The 10,361-nt window shown below is 37.1% G+C and overlaps 1 protein-coding gene across 1 annotated transcript; it reads right to left on the reverse strand.

Moving 5' to 3' along the window:
- Positions 1-519: 519 nt before the first annotated feature.
- On the reverse strand, positions 520-9,988 carry LOC110925473 (probable LRR receptor-like serine/threonine-protein kinase At1g51860). Its single transcript, XM_022169426.2, has 10 exons — positions 9,944-9,988; positions 9,319-9,868; positions 7,058-7,062; positions 6,898-6,966; positions 6,779-6,782; positions 6,489-6,619; positions 6,309-6,412; positions 1,188-1,358; positions 869-998; positions 520-802 (listed from the first exon to the last, which is right to left on the reverse strand). The coding sequence occupies exons 1-10, from the start codon at positions 9,986-9,988 to the stop codon at positions 542-544; spliced, it is 1,470 nt and encodes a 489-aa protein (XP_022025118.2). The 3' UTR covers positions 520-541.
- Between the last annotated feature and the right edge of the window lie 373 nt (positions 9,989-10,361).

A 10,361-nucleotide genomic window follows, 5' to 3' on the forward strand; every position in this document is an offset into this window, starting at 1 on the left:
AATTCGAATCGAATACGAATTCAAGGAAAAATAAAAATTATTCGAACAATTCGATTCGAATAATTCGAAAATTCGATATTCGATTCGATGAACACCACTAATGACTGTTCCAGAGGAGACGAATCAGATGAATTTGCCCGCATGGCAGAAGAGGACATGAAACTAATGCAATACTGTTACACCAAGATCTACCTATATCAGATTACAAATTAAAAATATGAATTTAGAAATAACAAATTTTAAACAGTTACAGATATTATCACATGAGGACCTAGATACACATCAGTTTAGGTCAAACCTAGTAAGATTTCAGAACAAAATCAATCAATTTTATAAATTAAAAACCTATTATTAACAAAAAAAAAACCTTACAAATAACATAAATCAATATAAATACCGTTTAATTTATTCTGGATACTTGTTTCCAAGCTATAACCAGCATCTTGGGGAAGCATTTAGAACCAGCAAATGCATCTGGTCGACGCATGTTTGGGTCTTTAGGTGGCCGCGATTCCTGTAAATTATAAACAACTCAAAACATTTAGAGCTCGATACTTGATTTGACTTCAACGCAAATGAGTGAGATACTTGCTTTGCAAAAAGGGAAGTCATCCGCCTCGAGCATGTGTACAATTTGGCTCATTTTTTGACGCTTACTTGCATCCATATCTATACACCGAAGGCACACTAATAAGACTCGTTTTAAAGCTCTTGAAGAAGGTCGTTCATTGATCTTTGGGTCTAGTAACTCCTCACCAAGTCGACTTACTACCATTCCTCTAAACCAGTCAACCAGGTTCATCTAAAAATAACAAAAAAAAAATGAAGAAAAATATTGAGGTAAAAGAAGGTAAATTTTTTAAATTACCTCTCCAGGTGGTCTGGAGTAATCAACTGGACTCCTTCCGGTAACAATTTCCATAAGTAAAACTCCAAAGCTGTAGACATCACTTCCCTCATTGAGCATCCCAGTGCTTGCATAGTCAGGTGACACGTATCTACAAATATCACTGAAGGTAAGAATTTTGTTTCTGGTCTCAAACTTTTTATTATAACCGTGCTAATCAATGGGGCCACGCAGGTAGGCAGCCTTCCAGTAGTTAAAGGTAGAAACTAGTGGAAGTTGGATTTAAACTCAAGATGATAAAACTTTCGTTCAAATCGAAGAGGCAAAAATAAAAACTAACCCAAATGTTCCCATTACACGTGTTGTCATGAAGGTTTTTTCAGATTCAAGTAACTTGGCGAGTCCAAAATCAGCTACTTTCGCGTTCCATTTCTTATCCAGAAGAATATTGCTTGATTTAATATCACGGTGAACAACTTTTGGTTCCAAGCCTTCGTGTAAATATGCCAATCTAAACAGAAAACGGATTAACGGGGCAAAGGATCGAAATTTGTCATAATACAATATGGGTAGGTTGAGTTCAGTCATCTCCCTTGCATAATAATAGAATATGGGTAGTTTGAGCTCAGTTATCTTGTAACACCCCTTGTTTTGAAAGTCAAAGTCAAGGTCAAGATTGAAGTTAAAGGGAGAAAAGATTGCTAATTGCGATCTGTCACTCCTTGCCCAATTACTGTTTTGACTTCTTTGACTTGTAGATAGTCTTTTTATGCTTTTACGTTAGTTGTATTATGTGGAGTATATATTACTAATCGAGGTTTAATCGCTATTTATCGCATGTTTTGTCGCTTATTCGCTTATCGCAATCGCACTCGCAACTCGAGTTATGTGTACCAGATATTATTTTACGTGCGTGTGTGCCTTTTACGTGTTACTTGTGCATGTTTATTTATGTTTATGTGTGGTGGATAATCGAAACGCAATCGCAGCTCAATCGCAATCGAATCACAAACGCTAAACGTAAGTAATTTAGGATGATTGTATGTTAGATATAGTAGTTGGGATTAAAAGTAATTTGATGAGAAACTCTATCGCATCGCAACGCTCGACATGCGAAACGAAACCCCAAAACTCGTCGCGCTAATCACTCCAATCGAGTGGCCAGCCGATCGAGCTGCCAACTGATCGAGCTGCCACCCGACCGGGTTGCCACTCGATCGACCAGCCTCTTCCCTCCTTTCCATTTATGGAAACCCTATAAATACCCTCATATGTCAACATCCCTTGATGTTGACAGCTCTCTCTCTCTCAGCTCGCTCCAGCCGCTATTTCTTCAGAGTTCTCGCGATTCTTGTAAGTTTTCAACCTAAATCTTGTACTTTCTTGATCTACACGCACTCCTACACCTTTCTACCTTTTGAATCTTTACTTTTAACCGTGAAATCACTAGATTTGAGGTGTTCTAGGATGATGTCATCATGATGTTCTTATGAACTTCATGTTTAGGCTTCAATCCACCAAGAAAAACTTAGATCTGTACGATTTCCACATAAATAAACAAAGATCTTACATAAATCTGAACATATTCATGGTGAAAAGGATTGAAAGATGGTTTTCTAACTTTCTTTCAACTCTTTTACGCTCAATGCACTCAAAACCGATAGAATCAGAGCTCGTTCTGACCTTCTACTCATTCTTCGTGTTGTGTTGGTTCAAGATCTAGATTCTATCCACGAGATAACTGATTTCGGGTTAAACATGAAATACCGTCTCGAACAGTTAACTGGTCGGACTAGGGTGATTCCTGTCTGATCGGGTCACTAAGTCTTGATGGGGTTTCTGTTGTATAGCACGTTATCAAATCGTCTCGAGAAAACTACAAACTATCAATCAACCAAGTGAGGAAGACAATCAGGTCGTCTGGGACGGATTGTCGTCCGATCGGATTGCCACCCGACCGGACAGCCACCCGATCGGCTTACACCTTGGGTCCCACATTTAAGTTTTATTTCAACTTTTTAAAGGTTTGAACATCGAAAGGATCGCCGTCCGATCGGATTGCCATCCGACTGGATTACCACCTGACCATGTGATGTTTAGACTTCAACACTTAAACAATTTTCAACATGTTCAATGCAAACGGATTACCACCCAATCGGATTGCAATCCGATCGAGTGACCGTCCTGCGGTGAACTTGTTCTCAACCTGAGAAGCCTCGCCAATCGGATTGTTGTCCGATCGAACAGCCGTTCGATCGACCGACCTGATAGGTAGAGATACTTCTCTATTTTTAAAAAGCTACAACGAAAACTTCAAAAGACAAGCCATCGTACACAAACACATCCATCCCAAATGAGGTAACAATCCAATCGAATGGTCACCCGATCGGATGACCGTCCGAACGGATTGTCACCCGATCGACCGGCCACCTGATCGGACTGCCACCCGATCGGATTCCCGTTCGATCCTCCGACACTTTGCTCCGTTTTCGCGTCGCTTATCGTTTATGCTATCATTCTGATCAGGCTAATCTCGCTCTAAGCGCTCCCTTCAATCCATCACCGCTGTGAGTATGCTCGAACCCTTTTTGCTTTACACACTTTTGGGTGTTACATACGTTAGTTATTCTAAATCACAATCGACCACACTACACAATACTTTAACGCTAACCATTACCGCATGTTATACGTGACTTAATGAATGCTTGTTGTTATGTTTACACATGGAATGTTGTCTACCTGCCTTAGCAACGATAGTACTATAGTTTGGACTCAGCACCTGTTCACTCAGGGGTTGTTAAGGACAATTAATTACATGGCTCATAGTGGTGAGTGTGTATTACGAACTGCCTTGGGCAGTCAACCCGCAGTCATTGGTATTGATAGGTTTATGTCGATAACTAACGTGCTTCATTTCACTCTGTGTACGTCCTGGTTATGCGTAATCGATTTCAAATTCTATTATATCTATTAAGCTTGTATGCTCACCTTTACACTATGTGTATTGACTTTTACTTTAACATATGTGGCTGGTGCTTAAGATGTTTAAATGCTTGGCTTGCTGTGAAATCGATGCTAGGAAAGGTCTAGAAACAAATAAACGAATTGTCTGTACTTGAAATCTGAGTTGTCGGAACAGAACAATTTGACTAGATTTTGTCTGTAATAATTATATTACTTTTTAGGTCATGGTATAGGACGTGATGTTTTAAATAACTGGAAATTCTAGTTGTTATGGAATCTTCTGGACAATCTTTTTCGCTCAGTGCCACGCCCCGATGTTTCCGCCATCGGTTGGGGTGTGACATATCTCTTAACGGATTAATGAGTCAAAGGATCGAAATTTGTCATACATCTGTTTATAACAACAGTCTTATAAGCCATTTTATGCAAAAAGAAAAAAAATACATATACTAATATTGTAATAACAGTTTTTGTCATCATATGTAATGCACAAACAGTTAATAAAAAATAAGTTACAAAAATTGGCAAAAAATTGTTTCGACTTTCGGGTCATTGATGTGCCCAAAATGCAACATATAAATTACATCAATAGTGGCATAAAACTAACCATTTTTTAGTACTAATGTTGGAAAAAGTGTGCTTTTGTCTTCCTTTTATATTTTCAAGATTAAATGAGCTCAAATTAACAAAAGAAGCAAAAAGGCAGCTAAATCTAACACAAATACAAGAAAAGGAACAAAAGTGGCATGCCCAGCCTCCCAACAGCATCTTCCCAAGCAAAACAAGAAGACAAAAGGCTGAACACGCCCTGTGCTCAGTGAGCACGGGGGCGTGCCCAAGTGTCAGCAGAAAAGACAAAGTTCTAGAAGCTTCCATCGCCCACCACGGGGCTGTGCTCAGCGAGCACGAGGCCGTGGTCAACTATAAGATTCGCAGAATCCTAACAAATCTTGATAGTACAGATATGCTTCTGCATACGGGGTCGTGCTCAGCGGACACGGGGGCGTGGCCAACTAATGCAGACAAACTGCATTTAATGAAGAAAGAGAGGAGATGGACACGGGGTCATGCCCAATGGACACGGGGCTTTGCCCGAGCTTCTGTTCAGTCTATAAATAGGAGTGCTTGGAGCTCTTGCAACTCATCCCTTGGCACACCACCTCTCTCAAACTTCACCCACCACCCAGCACCATCACAACACCATCATCCACCATCATCATCCATTGTCCATCGTAGTGTGTGTGAGTCGTCTCGGGATCCAAGATTGATCGTAAGAGTTCTTGACAATCAAAGGCCATGTTTGCCTAAGTCTCTTACATCATTTGGTGAAGACAAGTGTCTAGTGTAATACTTTTTATTTTTAATCTTTTGCACTTTTTAATTGGTTTTGTATTAATGACTTTAATTACTAGTTTCTTATGTTGAAGGTGATTCTTCCTTATCGTTTGTCCGTGGTGTCTTGGCATTATTTTACTGTCTATATAAAAATAAAAGATTTTCACCATTCATATCTCTACGGTCTATATGGAGGTATGTTGGCTACCTGGTCGGGGGTTAAGGGAACGGTTTGGTAAGAGTCTTGCCATTGTTCAGTGTATAGATCCTGCAAAGGACCTGGGTCAAATTTAGTAGGATCTCCTTCAATACCCACCGGTATTGGATGGCGGGGGTCCAAACTCTTTGATCCCCTCATAAGTTAAACTACTATTAAAAGTTTAACCCGGCTACTTAGGACTGTATCCCTACTGACTCAGACTACTTAGCCGAGAGTAACGTCACCTTCAAAAGAGGGGCCTACCACATTATGCATTAATAACTTAATTAATTATTTTTCAATAATCCAACCCTTTAGGATTGTATCCTTGCTGACTCAAACTACTGGGTTGAGGGTAACGTCACCTTCAAAAGAGGGGCCTACTACAATAACTAAGATAATCTCTTAAACAAGTGCAAAAGTGCGAAAATAATCAAAGGTTACACTGTACACGCGTCGGAGCCAAGTGATTCCTCTTGTCTATCTGTTTTTATTTTTATTTTTCTTTTTCAGTATTTTAGTTAGTTTTATTTTTCTAGTTTAAAAAACATTTTTCTAACTTTTTGATTTGATTAAACGTTGAGGATAAACCGGTACTAAAAGCTCTTATGTCCTTGGACGACCTCGGTATCTTACCAACACTACACTACGTCCACGATGGGTGCACTTGCCCATATGTGTGTTTAGTGTTAGTAAATATCATGTTTTATAAATTTAAAACTTGGCTAGAAAAAGTGTAAAAGGGCTTAAAATATACACCTAATATATATAACACTTCACACGCATCAGTCATCCTGACTTGTTTCACCCTTGACCACGATGACTTGTTTGAACCAACCCTTTTAATTCACCAAACCCACACATTTTATCACCTGGATGTCGTTTATGGATCAAGACTGTAAAATGAACGAAAACCACTGCCCTATGTAAGATTAAGGTAAAGAAAAAAGAAGACAAACATACCCTTTTGCAGTCCCGACAGCAATCTTTATGCGGATGTCCCAAGTTAGAGCGGATGGACCAAATGCTAGCATCAAACTTTCGTTCAGAAATCTAGCAAACAACATCTAAAAGGCAAATAGCAATCACAGTATGAATTATTTATATCTAATTAGCATAAAACATATATAGAAAGATACACACCACTCTCTCCATATCTTCTTCTAACTCCTCCCGTAGCCGACGAGCATACCTTCTCCTAGCTTCATCTTTAACTCTTGTTCTCGAATACCCGCCATCCAAACTGCCTTTAAACGTTGCATGTGACACGGTAACTTCCACAACAAAACAAAACATTAGCCAATATATAACTTTCATTAGTCTAATATATACTTCAACCTAACCTACAGAAAAGTAACTAATGACAACAAATGTTTCTGTATATAATTCAATTTTCAAATCATCACCTTAACTATCATATATCATCTAACTACATTCCTACAAATTACAAAACTAATATAACAGAACCACAAATAACCATACAAAAAAAAAAAGAAACCCTAATTCAACATAACTAACAAATTAGGGCAAAATTAGGGAAAATTAGTAATACCGAAGCTTTGTTAATGATGTAAACTGCTTCTTGAGTGATACGAATGTTCGGATCTTCACTCTTAATGATCTGACTCACGCAATTCATCACAGTCAAATAACAATTCAAATGTAATAGAGAAGAAATGGGGGCTAATCGAAGTTGCTGAATTGAAGCTTACCTTCCCTGCGAATGAAAGAAGATATGCTGGCTAAGTTTTGCCTACCAAAAAAGATGACAATTGCTACCTTTGATCCGTTTAAATTGAGTTTTGCATTGAGGGCAAAACAATAATGAAACAAAATTAGGTTATTTATGATTACCTTGAAGAACTTGTTGATGATTTGCGATCTGATTGTTGAATGCGAAGGCGATTGTGAAACGTTAAAACCCTAATCGACAAGAAAAGGGGGAGAAATTGAGACCGTAGATGAGTGGAGGCCTGATCGGAGATGGAGAGCAGCATGAGCAGGCCGGATCGGAGATCGTTTTGATGTTCTTCTGGTTTTGTTCAGAGGTAGGGCTTCGATGTTCTTCTGAGTTGAAGAGAGAGAGAGAGAGGTGTGTGAAGATGACTATGGTTTGAATTTTGAAAATGAAGGCAGGACTATATTTGAGAGAGAGGAGGATTAAAATTACGATTTGAATTTTGAAATTGATTTTGAAATTCCCTCCTAAAAAAATCAGTAATTTATCTTAATAAAAATCAGATTTATGACATCAGCATGTACATGTGGCATATCTCAGAGGTTGACATGTATGCAAACTTACATCAGTGGCTAATCTCCTATAATAGATAGTATAGATGTGGTGTTTTACTCTGATAAAATATTTCCTAACTACGGTCCTGATGTAATTTCCGCTGCCAAATTGATAAACACCGATAACACTGAATATGATCTCGCGGCCGCCCGTTCCCGGGTAGATAGGGGACAGGGGTTGCGACAGTAGCCTAAGAATGATTGTGATAATGACATGTAGCACTCCTAATAAGTAGGAATGAAGGGCATTTTGGTCCTTATAAATAAGAGTGAAAATGATATGTGGCACCCCTTTTGTTTTTTAAAAATACAACAAAAAAAAATCTAGTACAAAAAATATAGCACAAAAAATATAGCACAAAAAATCTAGTATAAAAAAATATAGCACCAAAAAATTCAGCAAAAAAATGTAGTACAAAAAAATCCAGCACAAAAAATTGAGAAAAAAAATTAAGACAAAAAAATTAGCACAAAAAATCAATGTGGAAGGTTATCGACAAGTTAGTGACATTCCTAACTATCTTTTTTTTTTTTTTTTTTTTTGCAATGACAGTAACTAATCAATTGGTATTATACTATCCTGTTTTATATTTAATTTTTTTTGTCTTTTAGTTTTTTTCATTTAACAAAATGTACGTATTTTTAATGTTCTTACAAAATGTAAATCCTTCCCAAGTTAATTACTGACTTAAGTTGTTTAAATGAGTTTTCTGAAGTAAAGATCAAAGTTTTTAAAGGAAATACTTGAATTAAATATCTTTGTACACATAATATTGATGGTCAAAGAAGGTTTGTCAATCAATCTATAATGTTAGTAGTTACTTTTCTTTCAACCAATTTGTATATATTACTAAAAAATTTGTTCATATTTTTTCTATGATAGGTAGGGTGTTGTTGGATAACATGATATAATTCAAGCTGAACATATTTCGTTAGGTGGTGATTGTTTTTTCAACTAGTCTAAAACGAATTCGAGGTTATTGGTTATGAAAATCCAGCAAGCAGAAGTGTTAGAGTGATAGAGTTTCAATTTATATTTAAAACCAGAAAAACATATTTCTTACATTTACTTTTCAATTCCCTTTTATTACGTTTGTAGTACGATACTTCGTTTTATTAAAATCTTTAAATTCAGATTGGCATAATAATTTCATGTGTATAGTTCATTTACTATAAGTAACATAACACTTTTTTTTTTTACCAAAAGTACATCATATTATTTTTTAACCCCGCAAAATTCACAAATATTAGCACTAATTATATATATTTTAGATAGAAGACACAATCACCGTTGTCACATGCCGTTATACCTAACCAAAAGTTTCTAATTGTAGGATGGTGGCGTGGAGTGTTCTAGCCCACAACATTCATCATATTGCATTTAAAATTTGGGTGTAAACAGTGGTTAAATACCTTAGAGTGCCAAACCAAAAAAACAACCAATCAGAATGCATCATGTCAATCAGTGAGAAGTGTTTAAACTTTGCTAAAAAGTGTTGGCAATGGTTTAGATTTGCTGAAATGGTAAATTTTTTTTTATTTTCTATTTTTTTTAATTTAAGATAAAATGGAAAAAACATCAAAGTTTTATAAATAAAAATAAAGCATTACATTTTAAATAAAATCTAAGTTTAAAAAAACTAAAAATCACAAGGCCATCCATATTTTTTTGCGATCTCACGTTTTCTAGCGAGTGTGATTTCCAACATCGAAGGGTGAACATTATCGGTAGGCCTATTAAACGTCTCCAATTCCTTGTCGTACATTGTTTGTCGCAACGCCTCTCGTTGCTCATCCGCCAAGGTCAAGTATTTTTCTTCTCGTATACGTTTAATTACCATTATCTCTTTTTTCATGGCACTGTACTCTTCGAATTTGTGTGTTATATGTCTTAGATCTTCGTTTCTTGAAGATGACCCTTTGTCCTTTTTCTCCTTTCTCGTTTGTCGTCTTGGCGAGGGATCCTCGTTTATGTCAGGAATACCGAATCCGCTTGAGAATTCGACATTCGTTGTATCCGCTCTATAATTTTCCGAATCTGAAGACTTTCTTTTTTGACTCGAGCCGGAGCTTTCTTCACCAAACAAGGGTACCGGCGACCACTTTTGATTTGTTCTAACAATCTCCCAAGCCGCAATATGAGTAAAATCAATTTTTTCTTTGCATTTGTAATCCTTTAGCGCTTGCTTCATTACAAAAGCATCGTCACTCCCGCTAGGACGTAAACGATCCTAAAATAATAAATTATCAACAACTAATCCAAATACTTCGTTAAAAAATAAACCTTATAAAAAAATAAAGTATACCGCTTTATGATATAGACCGTTGAATGTGTTCAATTTTGTTTGCATCGTGATCCATTTTGATCGAACTTGGTGGTGGGTTCGGTTACTTCCTCCGACCGTTTGATTGAAGTGGTTAAGAACTTGCTTCCAAAACCCATCCGCCTCTTGTTGATTGTCTTTCTTTTTATTCAAAGTGTAATGAACAAAAGCCTTTGCCAATGCCTCTTCTTGTTTAGGCGTTAACTTTCGCGTTTCGCTTTTCCTTTTCTTTCCGGTGCGGCTTCATTTTCGTTCACGGGATTTTCTTTAAATGCAACATCTTCATCCTCATCAAAATGTTGTTCTTGGGTATCCGGCACGAACTCTTCATCGGAGTCATCTTGTATGTCTCTCGGTGATTGTAAGCTTGGGGTTTGGAAAGGTCTCGGTGATTGTGAGC

The sequence above is a fragment of the Helianthus annuus genome, chromosome 12 (assembly GCF_002127325.2).
Source record: "Helianthus annuus cultivar XRQ/B chromosome 12, HanXRQr2.0-SUNRISE, whole genome shotgun sequence".
Classification (NCBI taxonomy): domain Eukaryota; kingdom Viridiplantae; phylum Streptophyta; class Magnoliopsida; order Asterales; family Asteraceae; genus Helianthus; species Helianthus annuus.

What these genes read in the sequence shown, in the direction of transcription:
- LOC110925473 (XM_022169426.2), bottom strand. Translation starts at nt 9,988, where the DNA reads ATGCAAACAAAATTGAACACATTCAACGGTCTATATCATAAAGCG. An exon ending in ACGGTCTATATCATAAAGCG is followed by an intron (nt 9,869 to 9,943) that starts GTATACTTTATT and finishes TTATTATTTTAG; the next exon opens with GATCGTTTACGTCCTAGCGG. An exon ending in ACTCCAGACCACCTGGAGAG is followed by an intron (nt 803 to 868) that starts GTAATTTAAAAA and finishes TGTTATTTTTAG; the next exon opens with ATGAACCTGGTTGACTGGTT.